The 22522-nt window shown below is 39.0% G+C and overlaps 1 protein-coding gene and 1 pseudogene across 1 annotated transcript; both read right to left on the minus strand.

The window, feature by feature from the left end:
- Positions 1 to 19: 19 nt before the first annotated feature.
- LOC143404316 (endoplasmic reticulum chaperone BiP pseudogene) lies at positions 20 to 2196 on the minus strand (annotated as a pseudogene).
- Positions 2197 to 2790: 594 nt separating this feature from the next.
- LOC143404317 (rho GTPase-activating protein 29-like) lies at positions 2791 to 21645 on the minus strand. Its single transcript, XM_076862526.1, is given in 10 exon segments — positions 2791 to 3641; positions 5954 to 6062; positions 6189 to 6504; positions 9230 to 9462; positions 12524 to 12661; positions 12933 to 13121; positions 13868 to 14007; positions 14713 to 14719; positions 17730 to 18014; positions 21502 to 21645. Coding segments are annotated over 10 exon segments (2412 nt in total).
- Between the last annotated feature and the right edge of the window lie 877 nt (positions 21646 to 22522).

Raw genomic sequence — 22522 nt, forward strand, 5'->3', positions numbered from 1 at the left:
TATTTACAATATTACAGCACTAGCAGATCAGTGTCTTCAACTCGTCTCTTTCTGCTGTATCCTCTTCACCAGTTGGGGGAGGGCCTACACTTCCATAGAATTTGCTGATAATTGGCTGAGCAATTTCTTCTAGTTCCTTTTTAGTTTTGAAGTCTTCAATGTCAGCTTCTTGGTGGCTTTCCAGCCATTCAATCTTTTCCTCTACAGCTTTTTCCATGGTCTCCTTATTTTCAGAGGAAAGTTTGCCTCCCAACTTTTCTTTATCTCCAATCTGATACTTTAGAGAGTAGGCGTAGCTTTCCAAGTCATTCCTAGTATCAAGGCACTCCTTGCATCTTTTGTCTTCCTCAGCAAACTTCTCAACATCATTAACCATCTTTTCAATTTCTTCAGGTGTCAGGCAATTTTGGTCATTGGTAATTGTAATCTTATTTTTGTTCTCTTTACCTTTGTCTTCAGCTGTCGCCCCCAAAAATAACATTCACATCTATCTCAAAAGTGACTTCAATCTGGGGGACCCCACAGGAGGAATTCCAGTGAGATCAAATGTACCCAGAAGGTGGTTGTCTTTTTTCAGGGGTCCTTCACCTTCATAGACCTTGATTGCAACAGTAGGTTGATTATCAGAAGCTGTAGAAAAGATCTGAGACTTCTTGGTGGGTACCACAGTGTTCCTTGGTATCAGTTTGCTCATGACACCTCCCACAGTTTCAATACCAAGTGTCAGGGGACATACTTCAAGCAGTACTAGGTCACCTGTATCTTGATCATCAGAGAGTACACCAGCCTGGACAGTGTCACCATATGCAACAGCCTCATCTGGGTTTATGCCACAGGATGGATCTTTGCCATTGATGAACTCTTTAACAAGTTGTTGAATCTTTGCAATTTGAGTAGAGCCACCAACAAGAACAATCTCATCAATATCAGACTTCTTCAAGTCAGAATCCTCCAGTACTTTCTGAACAGGCTTCATGGTAGACCAGAACAGGTCCATGTTTTCTCTTCAAATTTTTCCTGAGTCAGGGTTTCAGAAAAGTCTTCTTCATAGAAGGACTTGATTTTAATTCTTGCTTAATGTTGAGCAGACAGGGCCCAGTTGGCCTTTTCTACTTCATGCTGGAGTTTCTGCACAGCTCTGTTTACTTTCCTAACATCTTTGCCAGTCTTCTTTTTGTACAGCCTGACTAAATGTTCCATAACATGCTGGTCAAAGTCTTCTCCACCTGGATGAGTATCTCTATTGGTGGCCATGACTTCGAGGACATCAAAATGTCAATGGGGAGAAGAGACACATAGAAGGTTCCACCACCCAGTTCAAACACCAAAATGATGTTCTCTCCCTCCCTCTTATCCAGACCATAAGCAATAGCAGCTGCTCTAGGCTCATTGATGATCCTCATAACATTCATGCCATCAATAGTTCCAGCATCTTTGGTTGCTTGCCAGTGGCATCATTAAAAAAGGCTGATAGAGTAACAACTGCATAGGTAACCTTCTTTCCCAAATAAGCCTCAGCAGTCTCTTTCATTTTAGTGAGAATCATAGCAGAGATTTCTTCTGGAGCAAATGTCTTAGTTTGCCCACCTCCAATGTCAACCTGAATGTATGGTTTATGTTTATGTTTCTCTTCAAACACTTTGAAAGGCAAGAACTTGATGTCTTGCTACACAGAAGGGTCATTCCCTGTGCTGCCAATGAGCCACTGGGTTTCGAAGACCTTGTTCTCAGGACTGGAGGTGAGCTGATTCTTGACTGTATCGAGGATCAGATGTTCTTCAGGGGTGAAGGCCACATAATACAGCCTGATGCACTTTCCCTGATCATTGGAGACGATCTCCACTGGCCATTCTTGAATGCCCTGAAGCAGGAGTAAGTGGTCCCCAGGTCGATGACGACCATGGTACCCATGTCCTTTTCTTGTCATCCTGCTCAGCCATGCTGCGCAGAGCAGCAGCAGAACCATGGCCACCAGAGAGAGCTTTATCTTGCCCTAGCTGTTGGCCACTTACTCTCGTCAGCAGACAGCCAGAAGTCGCAGGCAATCCAGCAATAGGCTGCAGCTGACAGCAGTGAGGTTACAGGTCTCTTAAACTCAAGATGCCTCAACTCTGTTTGTCTGTGTTGTCTCTGCCAATGTCTCAAACTTTTTAGTATTGAAGTGCATTTTCTTTCTACAATTGTATTAATTACCATATGTAAAAATTGACAAGTAGAATTCTAGTAAACACAGATTCACAAGCTTTTAGGCCACTATGTAAATATTTAAAAAGTTAAGTGAATTGCCAATGATTCCACACATGCTATAACAACACAAGTGGTCAAAGATGCACTAGAACATTATGTGGGGAAAAAATATATTCATACCCAATCAAGATTTTTCAGGCACTTGCATTCAGAAGCATTTTATGAGTCAGCACCAGGTTTGCTCCAAAATAAAGCTCATTTTTCCCTACTGCCCCTCTTTGTTGAGAACAATATTATACATTAAAGATGCATTTACATGAATCATTTTATAGAGAAAATTATTTTAAATTTTAAATTATAATACTTATTTTATGCATAACTTCAAAAACACAGAATTTAAAGACAATACCAGTGAGGCACTATCATTCTATATGACTAAAACACTATCATTCTATATGACTAGCAAACACAATACAAGGCCAAAAGGCAAAATATACACTTTGAAAATCCTATACAAAAGTGGTTCTGTTACAACATTCTTTCATTAAATAAACACAATACATAAAAACAAAACAAGAAAAAGAAAAACTGAATTTTGACAACCTACACAAACTGTGGCATTTCAAATTCAAGGTCTTGTACCTCTTCCATTTGTTTTAGCCTGAGTCCCTGGCACATTGGATTCATGTCAGGCAGGCCAACCTCCTCACAGTTCTCTTTAGGCTCAGCAGCTGGTTTCAAAGCATAAGCTGATGTGCAGTCTGCCTCTGGAACAGATTTCTCCACATGACTCAGGGGAGTAAGAGCTGTGCTAGGAGGCACTGTTGCTGAAGGTGAAGCTGGTCTCTCCTCAGTCCCCCTGACTTTGCTGGTCAGGATAGGTGGTTTGTAAAATGTTGTCCCGAGATGGGGCTGCAGTATTCTGGGTGCTCTTGCAGGAGCAAGACGGTGAGAATGAGAAGACAGTCTCACTGGTGCCTCTCTTGCTGAACTGGCTGGCGTGTTGGGCTGTGTGGCACCGTTGGAATGGTCACCACTATCATTGATGCTCATTGTCACTTTTTCCTGGAGTACACTTGGCACAATCACTGCACTCATGCCAGTTAAGTTCTTTAGTTCACATTGTTGTTCCTGAGTTTTTTCTGAAATCTGCTGATCAAAACCATTAATTTGGGAGCCAACAGTAGTAGAGGTATCTTTTATATTAAGTCCTTCAAAGGTAAGATTCTGGCAAAACTTGTCTGAATTGACATTTCCCACATTTCTGCTGTTTTTCTCATTAGGAGAGCTTGCAAGATGGAACCTATCTACAGGCAAACAGCAACATCTGATCTTGGTGCTTGGCATAGGCCTCTGTATATCATTTGTTGTCACATCAGATTTCAGACTAAGTGGTTTCGTGGTTTTACACATATTGTCCATCTTTTGTGATGATGATTCAAGTTCTTTGTGATCTGAAAAACAAGAGATTTTTTTTAACTTCATGAAGCTTGGTTAATAAGTAAGTGTGGTTATTATGAATGGGCATTCTCTCAAACAACAGAGACTTACATATTTTTTCAACAGTATTTTCTCAGTCATCTATGCAGAGGAATTAAAAATCCATACAATATTAAAGGCACATTTTTAATTAAAGCATTACTTTTTAAAATTTATCTTCATAGTATAAATAGTCACAAAGCACATAAAATTTAAAAAAACAAACCCTTCCTGTGGTAACTTGTTTTAATATACTACCCATGAATGAATATTTTCTGTGTTAAGACTTTCCTGATTTCAACAGGCAGACAATGGTGACTCTAGAACAGTAACACTATTCTGTACACCAACAAACTCCATGTCCTGAATCCCAAGGACTTTGCCTGTCACTTAATCTGCTTTCCAGCTACATTCTGTCCATACTGAGGGCAACACACCAGAGAGGACTTGGATGCTCTCCCAGCTGATCCACTAATACATGGCAACATCCTCTGCACAAAGGAAGGTTGAAGAGCTGTCAGAATTGCCATTGTGCTACTGGTTCTGGAGACTCCAGACTTACCTCCTTCTCTTTCTCCTCTAGTCTGGTCCCAAGGTCCCTGTTTTCTCACCTACAACCCTAGCGTCTCCCACTCTGTCTTTGCTGCATGTACCTTAGAAGCTCCTGTTACTAGAAAGGTGCAGCCCTCTGGCCATGATCCTCTTCTCCCTGCTGAGAAACATCAGACAATTGTGTGCCTTGCCACCGGTCTGATGGCTTTCCACCAGCCCTGTTCATAGCCCATAGTCCTCATCCCTGCCACCTGGTCCTTCTCCCACATCCTTGGGCAGTGGTTTGAAGACAGGTGCACAGCAGCATCACTTGATGATGATCGCAGGTCATCATCTCATCTGACCTCCTTCCTCACCTGAGGCTGCTGGCCTCTCTTCCCTGGTTCTCAGGCAGTGCTCATGTGATTTGCTGTCCTGGGCTCTTCTCCACATTGATAGAAGGGAGCTGAGCCATTGTGGTTGGATGGCAAGCACCAAAACATATTTACAGTCCTGCAGAACTTCTAGCACCACTTCTAGCTGCCTGGGTGCTGTCTCAGCTCCTGCTCCAGTTCTGCCCTGGGCAAGCCTAGTGCACTAGCCCTACCTGCCTTCTTCTGTCAAGACAAACTCCTATGTGGAGATATGTTGGCATGTGTTGTTAATGATCTTCTAAATAAAAGGTTCAGAATTACCTGGTTATGTAATGAAAATTTCAAATATTTTAAAATTATTTATTGTTATTACTATACCTACCTGGGAATCCAATTTCATTAGACAGCAAAGCAAGGTTACATTTAGGAATGAGACAGGATGAGGTTCAAATCCTGAATCAACAATAATTTAAGGACATGACCCTTGGCCTTATTTACCTTCCTGAGACTGTTAACTATGGCTTAAATGAGGCCAAGCTTCATAGCACAGAAGTGCTGATAAGATCAAATCAGATAAATGGAATCAGTGAGTCCAGTGTTTTTCTTTGCAGAGAGGAAATGGACTCTTTGTTTTCAGACTTTCTCAGGCTACACTTATTGATATCTCATTAATTTTATATATCAAATTTAACATTTATGACTATATATTGAAAAATTCAGATTAAGCTCTACTAGAGCAGTAAGGAATGGAAGGTTTTCAACCCCCTTACCAGAAACGATTCACTGAAATAAAACGATTAAAAACAGTGAACAAAAAGACTGGAGCCAAGAAAATGGAAGACATGTGTGCTTAATGTGCTAAAGTTAGGCCACAGGTAAAGGGACATCAAAAAACTTTAGGAGTCTATTTGTTTTTTTTTTTTTTTTTTTGAGTTTCAGGAGTCCAGCTTTTTTCTGTTTTGACTTTAATTGATGACAAAGAAGTGAAGGTGAAAACAAATCTCAGAAAGAGAACAGAAATAATTTATGAATTTCAAGATATCTTTTTACAAGAGAGAAACAAAGCATGATATTCATTTAAATGACATTCACTAAACTTTCTCAATGGCTAGAAAAGTTAACTAATAAAACCTTGAAGTTTGAACTTACCTCAACTTAATACCCCTTGTTTTTTTTAAAGGATGAGTATTGTAGATGGACACAATATTTTTATCTTTATTTATTTGTTTTATATGGTACTGAGGATCCAACTCATGGCCGCACACATGCAGAGGCAAGCGTTTTACCACTGAGCTACAAGCCCAGCCCTCACCTTGGTTTTTAATCACGACTTCTTGGCAAGGTTTGAAATATGCAAGGATATATGTTACATGACCACTCACCAATGAGACATGCATCCCATTTTTCCAATGCATTTTGCTTGCGTTCTGATTCCTCAAATGATGTAGCCAATTCATAATTTTTAATTTCAATATCTGCAGTGTGAATATCCTATTGAAACAAGAAAAGTTTTAAACTAAAAGCAAAACACATCTCAAAACAAACAGTTCAAAGACTATTAACTTGTTAACATAAACATCACAAATTTAATGCAATTCTGTAATGGTCAAAACTCACTTGCTTCATAGAAAAATATTGTGACTTTGTGGAATGTTCTGTTGATATTACGGGTTTGCAAGGAGGGCTTTTATCCACTCGAGGTGCAACAACGTCAGTACTAGATGAAACATTTTGTGGCTCTAGGGACCCATCAAAGATCATCTCTGCATTGGTAATGAGGAATTCTACCAACAGGGCCTGATTGGCATATGCAACAAGAGAGGAGGAGATGGTACCAGGAGTGGTTGTAGGCCTGGGCCTCATGACACAGGGTCCAAATACCACCCCCAAGTTTTTTGAGTTCATCAGGTTTTCTTCAGAATGGTCTGCAACCCTGAAAAGAAGAACACATAAAGTGTATGAGATTTGCCTAATAGATGTCTTTAATGTTAGTTTACTATGACTTGAGAAGGTTGGAGAAAACTCGGGCTATAGAAGACTACAAAACGTTTGTCAAGGGTCAAGTTTGGTGGGTCCAGGGAAAGAATCCTTTGTTTCATTATGATACTGACCACACACCAAACTGAGTTTCAGAGTACTATATTAGGATAAAATGCATGTAAGTAGAAGGAACTACTGAACTCAGTAGCAGAAGAAAGAAAAACACCTCTAAAAATTGCTCCATCATTGTATGTGGGATATACTCCCCGTTCCAGTATAAGAACTGGAAACTGAAACAGCACTGTCAATTTCTCTCTCACTGCCCAGTTAGTTTTCTTTTTTAAAAAAAATAATTTTTACCTAGAGATGGACACAATACCTTTATTGTATTTATTTATTTTTATGCAGAGCTGAGTATCAAACCCAGTGTCTCACATGTGCTAGGCAAGTGTTTTATCACTAGCCACACTCCCAGGTGCCCACAGCTAGTTTTCTAGCCTGGATGGTTCTCTCTCCTGAACACCTCTCTGTTCTATTGCCACTATCAATGTTCTGGTTTTACTTCAAACACTCTCAGCTTGATATTTCTATGACTATCCAAAGAAATCTGTCTCTGCCTGGTTTAGCTATCAGGATGATACTAGATTCATCTATGGGTAAAGTAGCTGTGATATATATATATAGAATGGGGTAGCTTTGCTATTTGTCTTTCAGAGGATTCACCACTGATGTATAGAAATGCATTTGATTTATGGGTATTAATTTTATATCCTGCTACTTTGCCAAATTCATTTATTATTTTAGAAGTTTTCTGGTGGAGTTTTTTGAATCCTCCAAGTATAAAATATGTCGTTGGCAAAAATGGTAATTTAAGTTCTTCTTTTCCTATTTGTATTCCCTTGAATTTCTTTCACCTAATTGCTCTGGCTAGAGTGGCAAGGATTATGTTGAACAATTTTTAGATGGAATGCTTCCAATTTTTCTTCATTTAGAATGATGTTAGCCTTAGGTTTAAAATAGAGAGCTTTTACTATGTTGAGGTATATTCCTACTACCCCTAGTTTTTCTAATAGTTTGAACATGAAAAGGTACTGTATTTTGTCAAATGCTTTCTCTGCATCAATTGATATAATCATAGGTTTCTTCTCTTTAGGTTTATTGATGTGATGAATTACATTTACTGATTTCTCTATGTTGAACCAACTTTGCATCCCTGGAATACACAACTTGATCATGGTGCATTGTTTTTTTTTCATATGTTTTTGTATGTGATTTGCCAGAATTTTATTGAGAATTTTTGCATCTATGTTTATCGTGTAGATATGGGTCTGAAATTTTCTTTCCTTGATGTGTCTCTGGCTGGTTTGGGTATCAGGATGATACTAGCTTCACAGAATGAGTTTGGAAGGGTTTCCTCCTTTTCTATTTCATGGAATAATTTGAAGCCCTTCAAGATATGAATAGTTAAAAAAACTGTGGTATATATACACAATGGACTATTACTCAGCATTACAAGGGAATAAAATAATGGCATTTATAGGTAAATGGATGGAGTTGGTGAATATCATGAAGTAAGCCAATCCCCCAAAATCAAAGGCCAAAATTCTCTCTGATAAATAAATGTTGATACATAATTGGGTTAGTGGGGATGGAGGAACATTGATTGGGCTCAGGAGAGGGAAGGAAGAGGAGGGGTATGGGGTAGGAAAGATGGTGGAATGTGACAAACATCATTACCCTAAGTACATGTATGACGGCACATGTGGTATGACTCTACATCATGTACAGAGAAATGAAAATTTGTGATCCATTTGTGTACAATGGATTGAAAAGCATTCTGCTGTCATGTATAACTGATTTGAACTAATAAATTTTTTTAAATTTTTATTTTATTTATTTATTTGTATGTGGGACTGAGGTTCGAACCCAAGGCCTTGCACAATCTCTACTGCTGAGCCACAATTCCAGCCACAAAAAATAAATTTAAAAAAAATTTAAAAAGGAGATCTTAATTACTGTCAGAAAGGTCTAGCAGGCAAATCTGAATATGTGAAATTCCTGATTCCAAGTTCTTTAGTGGGCATAGAAACACCTTGGTCAACTAATCTGCCAGGTAGGTAAGATTTTTTATCAAGTCTCTAGGAAGGGTAGCACAGTTCCTGCTACTGCTTGCTATATTGTAGCCTAATGAAATCAAATTTTCTAAATGCAAAATGCTTTCTTGTGTCTCCATGTCATTTCTCTCTGCCTCATATGCTCTTCTGCACATTCAATACCAAATCACCACTCAGTTCTTAAAATCAGACACAAGGCCTTTTGCCTCTTCTGCTCTGTTCCTACCCCCAAAACTTCCTCTGCATGCCTACAAGCTGTGCACAGCTACTAGAAAAAGAATGATGGTGAACTGTGGTTATATACAGACCTGTACCCCAAGAGGATAAGCCCACAAATAGCAGAAACCCTATATTTCCACCCTAGTTTCCCCAGCCAGAGCCTGGCACACAGGAAGCATCTGAGGGAACCATGTTTGCTGCATGAACATGTATTCAATGTCTCCCTCTCCCAACACATAATAAAAACATCCTAAAAATCATTTTGAAAATCATAACAATATAAATGTACTGAATACTATTGCCCTGTTGAATTAAAAATGGCTAAGATGGTATAAAAATTCTTACCTCTTAAGATGGATGATAAGGTAATGTAGAGTGTTAAAATTGAACTATGGCAATTTTCTTACAAGGTCCTTGGTTTTGAGAAAAATTTGGTTGATATCTGTACACATATTTGGAGATGTGTTGTCTTCAGAGTTGTCCCTTTTGGTGTCCTGTTCTTGGTTAATTTGTTGGATGACATTTGCAAGCTGCATAAATTCCTGGTACCACTGGAATAAAACCAATGGTTCTGGTAGCTAAAGAAACAAAATTATACTAAAAATACCTTTGGGCTGAGGTTGTGGCTCAGAGGTAGAGTGTTTGCCTAGCATATGCAGGGGCCTGGGTTTGATCCTCAGCACTACATAAAAAATAATAAATAAAATAAAGGTATTGCATCCCGCTACAACCAAAAAATAAATATTTTGAAAAAATCTTCTGCCTGTTTTCTTTGTTAAAGTCAACTATAAGTGAGAATTACTCAAATAATTTAGCATGTCCCCTTTAGATTAACAAAATTTTCTAAAGTCAATCTGTATTTATTGATATCATTTTCAGTATTGGGGATTGAACCTAGGACCTCAAGCATGCTATGCAAGCACTCTAGTACTGAGCTTCATCCCTGCCCATAAAATATAATATATATGTTTGGTAGAGAAGTGACTTAGAAAGCAAATCAAAATCTTGACTGTAAATTATATTTATGTTAATAACAAATTAATGGATAATGAGTGAAATTCTAAACTTTAAATGAAGTTTAAGCTTTAAGCTTCATTATGGGATTTTAAAACTCTTCTATTCACATCTGCCCCCCAAATATATAATCTTCAGCTATTTTACTGGAACAAACATAGAATAGTGAACAGAATCTATAAAATGAATCAGAAACCCATGGATTTTATGAGTAAGGGGTAAAAATATCAAAGTGCTAAAGGGCACAGATTTTACTTAGGCAAGAATGAAGATCAGCACAAGATAATATGACCTACAAAAACATACTGTCAACATCTCATGAAACTTTCAAACAGGCTGATTTGCCATGAATAGGTCAAAAGAAGTTCTTACAACAAATATCCATTACCAAAATGAATTTCAATGTTTCTACTGACCTACAATAAAAAATTCAGTGAATCGTTGGCTACCTGATGTCCTATAATATCTGTGGGAAGTTAAGGTGTTGCCCTGTGATCAGTTTCTGTCTTCAACCACTCTGGGATCTGAAGCAAGTCACATCACCTCTTGGAGCTTTAGGTCAATGAGTCAGATAAAGGCTACTCTCTAACACTATTGCAAGAATTGAGCACACTTTGCCAAATGAAAGTCTTAGACATACAAAATTCCTCAACAGAATGCAAGTTTATTGTATTGGACCCAATTCATCTCCTTTCCCTGACTGACTAAACAAGGTTAAGGATGACACATTATGAGACTTCCAGTCATTCAAAGGTATCAACCTCCATTTCTCAGTTGAGGGATCTGTAGAATGTGATTAAAGGGTTATCAATGCTTTCCTGGGCTAACATTGTAGACCCAGCAGTTTATACTTAATTTCTTTCCCTCCTGCAATTCCACTAAAATACAGTAGGCTCATAAGGACTAGGAAAATAGAGAAAACAAAAAGCAACAATTCACAAGTAGAAGAGCAGATGAATAAGTCCTGATGCAGCATTTCCAAGAGAACTGACTCTTTGTCACTCAACATGATTTTCAGAATCCTAAAGGGATGTGGACAATCACTACCAGGTCCTCTGATCTTGGCTTAGGTTGCAGGTGGGCCAGCTGAGAAAGCTTAGCTCTCTATAGAATTCTGTCTCCACTCCATGTACTAGGGCAATCTCCTTTCTAAAACTGGAAAATTTTTCTCTGGGCAATGGGATACAGAGGCTCTCTGAATCGAGGCAATGCCAAACATAAGGACCACAGAGGTAACTGTTTTCAAACGGGGATATGTTGGCTATATGCACACTGAAAGCACAGATCCTAAAGTCTTAGTAACCCTGGCTTCCACAGTATTGGTACTGCATCTCTAGGCAAGGAAAAAACCCTTTCCTGGGGGACTGGGGTTGTGCCTCATGGTAGGGCACTCATCTGGCATGTGTGAGGCACTAGGTTTGATCCTCAGCACCACATAAAAATAAATTAATTAATTAAAAGTATTGTGTTCATCTACAATTAGAAAAAATGCCTTCCCAGGAGGATCACACCAGTGCCAGAACAGGGAACTAGAGACATGTAGTTAGGCATATACCAAACAGTCCACCTAGACCACTTTATAGTAAAGTTCAAAGTTTTTAAAAAGCCTTGATGTGTTCAAGTGCTTCCAAAGTGATTTCAAGTCCAAACTCATGTAACTAGCCACCATGAAAGACAAAAATCAAAATGGATGGAAAAAGAACAAAATGAAGTTCTAAAATGATGCTGTCAATATGCTGGCAACTAGTCAGATATGGTGAAAGAGTACTGGAAATGCAACTGATCTAAATTGAGATGTGTTCTAAATGAAAAATAGACACCAGATTTCAAAGAAAAAGAGCTGCAATACAAATACATAAATAAACAAAATACCTCATAATTTGAAAAACTAGATATTCAAAATATTAAATGATATGTTAAAAATCACTTCACTTTATTTTTAATTTTTATGTTGCTATAGAAAATTTAATGTTATATATGAGGGTCACATTGTATTTCTACAGAGGTTAGAGGCCAAATAGAGAAAAGAACCCTTAATGAGAAAAATCTATGAACATCCACAATAAAAGAGCATCATATAATCATTTAAAAAATGTCATCAAAAGAATAGAAAATCAGACTTCTTGAATATTAAAACATGATCTCACAAATGGAGTAATTTACTTATTCAAGAAGAAAAAGACAAGGAAAAGTCTTAGAAAGTTTTTGAAGAAAAAAAGAACAATAAAGAAAAGGTAAGGGAACTGGAGAACAAGTATGCTTGCCAAGCAATTGCAAGACCCTGAATTTTTAATCCCCACGAGTACAAATAACAAATTTATAAATATTTATATGTGTGTTTGTGTATGGTACACACACACATCTCCAAAGAAGAGCTTCAAGTACAAGGGTGGGAGAATGGCAATAAAAATCAAGAAAAGTTCCAAGAACTAAAGTGCTCACAACTGACGGAGCTCATGGAGTGGCCAGAATACTGGATGGAAATATATCCACATCAAAGTACATCATTATAAAATCTTAGAATAATGAGGGGGGTGATGACATAGTCTATACCAATGAAAAATATTCAATATAAAATATTTTTGCTCTTTGCATTTGATGGTAGGTTTAGAATAAAACTTTAACCTTTTGTAGGTAAAATTTCAACACATCACAGATATCGTGTGAAGAAAATTCGGACAGATCTACTAAATGCCTCCCGTTTTCCAGAGCTTGACACAGGATTGCGATTTTTGCCTTGTTGCCACTGACTCTATAGATTCTCTTGAAGAGAAAAGAAAAACAGAATGCAATATTTCACTTTAGTACAAAGGGCTAAATGCAGACATCTAGACAGAGTTGATGTATCTACTTCAATTTTTATGAGTATTTAAAAAATACAAGTTGAAGTCAAATAAATTAACATTTTCCAAATAAATGTGAATAAATTTAGTTATTACAAATGGAGAGTGCTGATTTTCTTAAAATCTCTTTTTCATTAAATCAAATCACAAAGGCATTTATGTTTTTAGAGTTTTAAGAGTAAACAACATACTTGTAAACTCAAGGCAGTCCTTTCGATTTCTGAAGTACACATTTTGATTATGCAAGGAATGCCATCTGGCTCCTTTTTGGCAACACAGGACAATTCTGCTCCAAATAGGTGTATTTTCCCCCGAAGTTTACGATGTCCGCAAACGATGGTTAAGTTTGCCATGCATTTTTTATGGCAGATAAGAAGACACTATAAGAAAATGATATTTGAAAACTGATTGACTCACCTTAAAATTATTCACAACTAAGCAAAATACAGGCCGACTAATAACGACAAAAATAAGTGAAAAAGTACTATTTGTGGTTTGTGAATTACATTTAACAGGAAAACAAATAAGAAAACTACAAAAATAAACTGTGGGACTTTATATTAAACATGTACTGGCAAGCTAGGTGTGATGGCATATGCCCATGATTCCAGCTACTTGAGGGGTTGAAACAGGAATTTCACAAGTTAAAGGCCAGACCAATCTAGCAAGAGCCCATTTCAAAGCACAATTTTAAGAAAGAGTGTATGGGCTGGGGATGTGGCTCAAGTGGTAATGCGCTCCCCTGGTGTGTGCAGGGTGCTGGGTTGGATCCTCAGCACTACATAAAAATAAAATTTAAAAAAAGATATTGTGTCCACCGAAAACTGAAAAATAAATATTAAAAATCTCTCTCTCTCTCTCTCTCTCTCTCTCTCTCTCTCTCTCTCTGTGTGTGTGTGTGTGTGTGTGTGTGTGTGTGTGTCTCTCTTCCTCTCTCTTTCTCTTTTCTCTCTCTAAAAATATGGCATGTGCAAGACCCTAAGTTTAGTTCCCAGGAGTACAAACAACAAATTTATATATATTTAAATGTGTGTTTGTGTGTGGACACACACATCTCTAAATAAGTAAAATCATAACAAAAAAGTATATAGCAAAAGAAAAAATTGTGATTCCAAAAAGATCTTACCTCTTGGCATTTAAGACCTTGAAATATGACAATGTGTTCACAGTATCTACATCTTGCTGGATATCTCCATTTTCTGAACTTATGGGTGGCAGCTGCTTTTGCCATTAATGATTGCTGAAATTTTCCAAGGGAGCTGGGTCCTTACAACAGAAATGTTAGTATGTAAGAAGGGTAAAATGACAAAAACATATACCACATGATATTGTACATGGAATAATTTTTAGACTTTGAGATTACTTATATATTACAAAAAGCTATTATTTTGAATTTCTAACATAAAAAAGCATCTCATTTATTGATCTCTTATAAAACACACATTTTTTTTTTCTTTTTTTATTTACTTATGACAGTGGAATGTATTACAATTCATATTACACATGTAGAACACAATAGTTCACATCTCTGGTCATATACAAAGTATATTCATACCAATTCGTGTCTTCATACATGTATTTGGCATAATGATGACCTTCTCATTCCACCATCATTTCTAACCCCATGTTCTCTCCCTTCCCCTCGCATCCCTCTGTTTCAGAGTCGTCCCTTGTTCCCCCTGCCTACCACACTATGAGTCAGCCTCCTTATATCAGAGAGAACATTTCGCATTTGTTTCTTTGGGCTTGCCTAGATTCACAGAGCATTATCTTCTCCCACACCATGCATTTATCTGAAAATGCCATGATTTTATTCTCTTTTATTGCTGAGTACATAGGATTTTGGAAGAACCCTGCATGTTTTTATACAGAAATTAACAAGTTGATTCTAAAGTTTATATGAAAATGTTAAAGATATTGGAGAGCCAAAGAAATTTTAGAGAATCTAGACTGCTTGACTTTACAACTCACTGTAGAGCTACAGGATTCAAGCCAGTGTGCTTTTGGCCTAGGAAGAGACATGCAAATCAACAGAATAAAATAGAATCCAAAGTAGACTCTCTTGTATTTAGTGAAGCTATTTCTTTTTTTTAAATTCATTTAATTTTTTTAAATACATGACAACACTGGAATGCATTTCAATTCTTATTACACATACAGAGCACAATTTCTTTTATTTCTGAATATAAAGTATGTTCACTTCAGTTTATGCCAGTATATATGTTCTATTTTTTTGCATTACAATTCTTAATGCACATACATGCCACAATTTTTCATATCTCTGTTTGTATATAAGGTATGTTGACACCCATTTCAAATCTTCATATATGTACTTTGTAAAATGATGTCCAACACATTCCACCATCCTTGCTAATCCCCTTCCTCCTCTCTTTCCCTCCCACCCCTCCCTAGAATTAATCTCATCCTCCCATGCTGTTCCTCCCAACTCAACTATAAGTCACTAAACTTATAGCAGAGAAAATATTTGGCATTGTTTTTTAGGAATTGGCTGACTTCATTTAGCATTATCTTCTCCAACACCATCCATTTACCTGCAAATGACATGATTTTGTTCTTTTATCATGCTGAGTAGTATTACATTGTGTATAAATGCCAGATTTTTTTGTCCATTCATCCACTGAAGGACATCTAGGTTGGCTCCACAGTTTAGCTCCCATCTTCTCTCTCTCTACCCCATCTACTGTACTTCATTTCTCTCCCTGATACAAGATTCTTGGTTGGAACCCATTATCTTTCCAGTTTGAAATATGTTGTTCCAGGATCTTCTAGTTCTCAGGGAATATGTTGAAAAATCTGCTGTTAACCTAATTGGTTTACCCCTATGTGTAATCTGATTCACTTCTCTTGTGGCTCTTAAAATTCTCTCCTATTTCTGTATATTGAGAATTTTCATTATAATGTGTCTTGGTATGGGTCTGTTGTGATTTTGCACATTCAGTGTCCTGCAGGCTTCTTGGATATGGATTTCCATTTCATCCTTCATGTCTGGAAGTATTTCTGATATTATTTCATTGAATAGCTTGCACATTCCTTTGGTTTCGAACTCTGTGCCTTCCTCTATCCCAATGACTCTTAAATTTGGACTTTTTATGCTATGCCATATTTCTTGGGTTTTATGCTCATGGTTTCTTATCATTTTTGCTGTGCTGTCTACATTCTTTTCAAGATAATATACTTTGTCTTCGTGATGTCCTATCTTCTAAGTTGTATTCTCTGCTGGTGATGCTCTCATTTGTGTTTTTAATTTGGTTCATATTTCTTTCATTTCAAGTAATTCTGTTATATATATATATATATATATATATATATATATATATCCTCAATCCTCAATCTCCCTGTAGAGGTCATCTTTTGTTTCTTGGATTTGTTTATGTAGCTCATTGTCAAAGTGATCTTTCACTATCTGTATTTGTTGTCTAATGTCTTTTTTGAGATTCCAAAACATCTGAATAATGTAAATCCTGAAATCTTTCTCTGTCACTTTTTCTGCTGTTTCTAATTATTCTTCTAATGATGCATTGTCTTCAATTGTTTGTGGTATTTTCTTCCCTTGTCTTTTCATGTTGCTGGTATTTCGTTCCTGCTCTGTGGGACTGGTGTGTTATACTTTTTACCCTATAGATTTGTAGTGCTCTTGTATATTCCAAGATCCCTTCTTTGTGGGGAGAGACAATGTTGACATTCCCAAAATAAACAGTACATCACCTACGTGTAAATTACTGCTATTAAGACATTCATAGTTAGTCTCAATGTCTAGTAATTCTAGATTCAATTATAATTTAAAATATAATCAGTAGTTTCATAGAAGATGTACACTTTTTTCTGGTGGTGGACAGAGAACTAGAGGTCAGGTATCTGACTTTATGTTAAGGGCAAAAGATGTGAGGGCAATGGATTAATAAAACTTAGAAATTTGGAGGAGAACTCTAATCAAGAGAGTTAGTAGCAGGGGAATAGACAGGAGGTAATTTAGGGGAGACAAGTATGTGGGAGGACAGTAGAATGCATAAAAACAAACACGTATATGTGTTTAGAAAATTACAAGAAGTAAAAATAGTAAAAATAAGGAGGTTGAAAGAGAAAGAGAGGGAGGAAGAAAAATAAAAAGGAAGTAAAAAAGAGAAAAGAGAGAGAGAGAGAAGTAAAAAAAAAAAAAGAGGGGTGGCTTATGCAATTCCTTTATATTATATTATTCTGGTGACTCAGTTTTATTTCATGCAAAGTTCTTGGTTATATGTTGGGGATGTGAGGACCAGAGGAGGAGGGGTAGAGGAGAAAGAAAGAGGATAATATGGAAGAGAAGAAAACAAAAAACAAAACAAACAAACAACAAAATACTCTCAGAGTTCCCTTTTCTTCTCTTTTAGTAGGTAGTGTTGTCTATTCCAAGCTTGGTTCTCTGCCCTCAGTGTGGTGTAGGTAACCAGTGTGAGAAGACTAAAGCTCTCCTTCTCTTGTCTGGGCTTCCCTAATCTTGGTCTCTCTGAGTTGCTCCTAGGTTTTAGCCCCCTCCCCTCTCTTGCTTATCAGGTCTCATCTGGGGGACCTCACGCCCTCCAACTTAGGATTGCACCAAGTGGGCAGTGTCCTGGTGGCACTGCACTCCTGTTCAACTGAGAGCTGATTTTGTGCTGATAGTTTCTATACCGAGTTATTACAGCTGGGGGAGTGGATTTGGAACCCAGGTACCTGTTCAGTCACAGATCCAGCTGGTAACCACACCCCCCAAAGATGGTGAGAAAGGTCAAGTCAGTCCTTTTCCCAGTCGGGGTGTCTGGTGAGGTAGGGGGAGCTGGGATGTCCTTGTGCTGTGCCTAGAACGTGGTCTGGGGACCTGCGTGGGAGCAGAGCATCCCCTGGAGTTCTGCCACTCCACCGAGGTGCTGAGTTGGTGTCTCTGCTCCCCCACTTGAGAGTCGCGCCTGTGCTCAAACTGTGGGCTTTGGGACTGAAGCCTGGAGTCTCACCTGAACACAGAGGCTCTGAGTTCTGCTTGGTGTTCGCAGCTCTGGTGGATTCTGAGAAAATCCGCTGGATGGGGTCCTGTCACATGCACTGAGATGTTGTGTTCCCTCAAGGCAAGACCCCGAGCAGGAGAAGCCACCTGATAGCTTTCTCTGATTCAGGCACAGAGCAGCTTGAAGCAGGATCTCCTCTACTCTGCCACCTTGTATCCCAGTCAACCGATTTCTGTCAGAGATGCCAAAGTAATTCCGTGGTCTTTCAATAAATGGTGCTGAAATAACAGATATCTATAATGTGAGGGATGAACATCAAACCTTATTTCAGCCAAATATAAAATGAACAGGAACCACACACCTAAACATACAACCTAACTATCCGTCTTTGAATTCAGGGTTATGAAGGGCAGCTGCCTATTTTTATAAATAAAGGATATTTTGGGAACACAACAATGTTGATGTATTGTGTATAATTGCTTTTAAGGATTTTTAATTATAATGGTAGTATCGATAAAAGACTGTTCAGGTGTTGATAATTTTTGAAACTGAGGTTGTATACACAGAGTATACTGTTTGGCCTACTTTGATGCCTGTTTGAAATTTCCCATTATGAAAACTTATTTTTGTTTTTTTAGTCTACCTTCACATCTACTCTGGGCTATCTCAAGATCATCCCCATAAGCTCCATCACTCTCCTTCCCATTTCTCTCCAGCAAGGCTCAACCAATCCTAAAGTTCCCTGAATGTCCTGTGGAAGCCAGCCATTCATTCTAACATGCTAAGCACAAATGTGACACCATGGTGGTACTCAATGAATATTAGAAAATATATATTATAAGTAAAATTATGGAAGGTTCTGTCTGCATACACCCTGAAGTTGAAACTGAACTTACCCTTCCCTAACACTTCTATAAACATGTTAATTAGCTCCTACCTCTTCCTTTCACAGGAAGACTTTGGGGCTACAGTGTAGTTCAGTGGTAGAGTGCTTGCCTAGCATGCCTGAAGCCCTGGTTAAATATGTAACACCACAACAAATAAAATAAAAGGAAGACTGTGACATTTGAAAACTTTCTCAGCAATACACCCTGAAACTCTCTTCAAGAAAAATAAAACTCTTATCAAGGGAGGCATTATTGCCGAAAATCTGCTCTATGAACAAGGTGGCTCAATTTCTTATCATGTAATCATAAAGACAATTAATAAAACACATACCACTTTCCACAGAAAAGACCAGAATGTGTTCCCAACCTTTATCAATCCCCTGTATTCTTTACACATATGAATTATTTTTATGTGTGTAGCTCATCACCATGATGCAAGTGAATGGGAAATTTAAAAGAAAAAGCAAACCAACTACTCTCAAAGCCTCAAAGCAGAGCTATTGTCTGTGACTTGTTGTCTCAGATCAAGTGGTTCTGGCTTGATTTGAGAACCTGCACATACTGGCAACCTACAGAGCTCTCTTTCAGATTTCTCAGTGTCTCTGAGCAAATGGCTGCACTGTCAAAGCAGTGAGATCCTGGTAGACATTAGAGATGACCAGCAATTCTGTGCAGGAAGACCCCCCCACACACTTCTGTGCTTATTAAAATTACCCTTTACTTTCAAGCTCACACAAAAATACCACTTCATTCCCTCCTTTGAAAATAATCATTCCTTTGGCTCTAGTTTTTGGTTATTGTATTCTGCCGCTCATTAAATGGAAAGGTTCTACAGGGAGTCTGTCTAGCATAAAGTGAGATTCTGATTAATTTTCAGAGTGAATGCTGAATAAATTAAAATACATAGGAATCAAAATCCTTCCAGAATCCCTTCTGGGAATCATCTTTGTTCAATGGTAGTACTAACTCCCTGGGACAAAGAGCAGTTGTAAATGCCCACATTCCTAGGTCAAGGGCTTTTACAGGTGGGAGGTGAAGGCGATGATAATTGAGAGGTTGTTCTATTTTGGGGAGGTGGAGTGGTCTGGTGTTACCCTACATTCACTGAATATAGTGATTCTTCAACTCAGCCAAGCTTCAATATCCTGCCAACTTGGGGGCTGAAACTTTTCTACCTGGGCCCATTGGGCTTTCTTCAAATTCAGTCTGCATGAGACCAGATCTATAGGTATTGTCAACCTAATGAGGCTTAAGTGTCACTATTCCTCACTTTCACAAGTCTTACAATAGGTTAGCATTTCTATGTAGGCATTTCTGGCAAACTGATTAAAGAACTCACTGCAGGGAAAAGGATCTAAATTTCAAAGACACACATGTATATATGTATAATGTGCTGTGATTTATTTACTCATCCTAAATACTCACCTCCACATCTAATTTTGAATTCTTTTCCATGAAGAGGGAGACCCCTACACCCAAACTCAATAAGGAGGTGAAGTGAACCCAAAGAGGAAAAGAACAAAACTGATTTAGAACAAAAAGCTGCCTGCTGTTTAGAAATGGCCTTGGAATATTCACAAAACACCTAACACTCCTCCCTTCCCCCAAAACATCCAAAGAACTCAGTGGATGTCAAAGATCCAAAGGACTCAGTGTGGAACCCTCTCCTTGGTCTCTAAGACAGGGACACTAGTGAAAAAGTGAAATAAACCAGCACCTGTCTGACTCAAAGAAAAGGACAGTCCTGGTCCACTGGTTTCCTCAGAAGGGGGGCCACCTCTGGAACACCAGATTTTTATCACCGACAGGGTCTTGGGGAATCCTGGACACATACTCACAGGGACATACCCTCCTTGTAGCAGTTGGGATCTCCCAGCTTATCAATTCCAATTTAGACCCTAACTTTCTGTGCTGAGGTCATGGTTGAAAAAAGGTGAATGGAAACAGAAGAGACAGTAATAAGGGAAGGACAGAAAAGAGATAGGATAGAGATACAGTCAGAAAGAAAGGCAAAGAGGGTGTCCCTGCACCTTTAGGCCCCCTTCCCTGCTCAAAGTAGTCATCAACAAAGGCCTAGATGAGGTGAAGTGTGTAAAGAAAAAGTAAAAAGGGAACAGCACTTGTTAGTTTCTTTACCTAGGTACTCATCAGAATGAAATTTCAGGAAATGTACCCACACTTACAAAAAGATCCCAGTGGGAAAGATGATTGTGAAGACCCGAAAAGCAAGAAGGAAAAGTCAAGTTAACCCGTGAGTATGGTGAGTATCGCTGTGGTCCTCAGCTGTCTCAGCGTCGTTATCCTGCTCCAACTGCTAACTGATCACCAAGGACCACAGTGTTCTGGTTCCCATAGTGCCCACTCCTGACGTCTACCTCTCGTGGGCGCCCATCTCAATGTTCCATCCTCGCGGAAGACCCAGCCCCGCCTGAAGCTGCCTCCCCTCAAGGACCACCGCGTGCCACTGTGGCCGCTCTGACCCTGGATGCCAATTGGTAAGCAGCCATCTCTGCAGTCACGAGCCCAGTGCAGCGCCAGAGCGACCACCTCCATCCCACACTCATCCCCCTGCTTCCTCCAGGGTCCAGGACTCAGACTCCCGCCAAATGCATGGCAAGAGAGGGCCAGAGCTTGCTGCCTCCATCCCCCACGCATTGCCCTTGGTTGCCCTATCAAGCCACCTCCAAGACCACCCTGGCCACAGAAGCCCCTCCCCACCATGCACTGCCAAGTCCCCCAGAGACCAGGCACTGTGCAGCGCTCATGGGGGTGGAACCAGGGCCAGTGGCAGATGAGGGCGGTTGTGGATCACTGGCTGTCATCTGTGAAGCTTCCCCTCAGTTTGCTGAGAGGAAGCTCCAGAGGCACAACAGCTGTGAAACCAAGTCCAGTACCAGCAGCTCCCAGAAGACCACACCAGATGCATGGGAAAGCTGCCCAGCCCCTCTGACGCTGTGGAAGAAGAAAGAGCAGAGCCCAGGTAGGCACAATTGGGATCCTGCCATCCTCCTGGCATCTGAGCTGGTGCAGCTGCACATGACGCTGGAGGAGAAGCACAGGGCCATAGAGACCCAGAAGAAGAGGATGGAGGCACTGTCTGCATGGCAGCGCCTGAAGCTGGGCAAGGCCGCCTTCCTGCATGTGAAGAGGGGGAAGGCTGATGGCGCCCCACACCCACTGAGGCTCAAGCATTTTGCAAAGGAGTATGCTCAGCACAATGGCACGGACTCTTGTCCTGCTTCTTTCCAACCCAAATGGTTGTGCAATCTTAGGTAAAAGGCAACTTCTTTGCTATTTTCCTAACCTCCTAAGTCAGTTTGCCTTGGGGCTCAATTCTTGAGTTCCCCGTGTAGATCTTTCCTTGAGGCATTGTTCAGTCTCCTGACCTTGGAAGCCACGTCTAAAACAATAACTCCACCTCTAGGTTCTTTTTCTAGCCCTTTTTTCCTTTCAGTGTTTCTTTTATGGAGCATTTTACATCCTCGGATCATGACAGAAAATCTTCAATAGGAAATATCACAATCGCCTTATTTTGTAGATGAGGAAACTGAGGCACAGAGAGTAAGAAAGCTGAGTGTGAAGTTAAGTGAGAGCCCCAGGCTGTATTCTTAACTAATGTACCAATCCACCCAATATGGCCAGTGAATGTCTTAGGAGAGGCAGTGATTCATTCTTTTTAGTTGCTGGGAAGTGATTTTTCTCTCCTCTGCACCACCACCCATTTGTTGGCTTTGTCCATTCAGGAAATAATTAATCAACGTTCATGTGTGTTTTGTGGGGCTTGCATTTGGACTGCACTTTTTAGTCTCCAGGATGGTCTTTTTTTTTTTCAGAGAAATTCTTATAATTATTATTTTTTTATTTTATTTTTATTAATCTCTTTTTTAGCTTCTCATTTTTTAAAATTTATTTTGA

This window comes from Callospermophilus lateralis, chromosome 7 (assembly GCF_048772815.1).
Source record: "Callospermophilus lateralis isolate mCalLat2 chromosome 7, mCalLat2.hap1, whole genome shotgun sequence".
NCBI classification, from domain to species: domain Eukaryota; kingdom Metazoa; phylum Chordata; class Mammalia; order Rodentia; family Sciuridae; genus Callospermophilus; species Callospermophilus lateralis.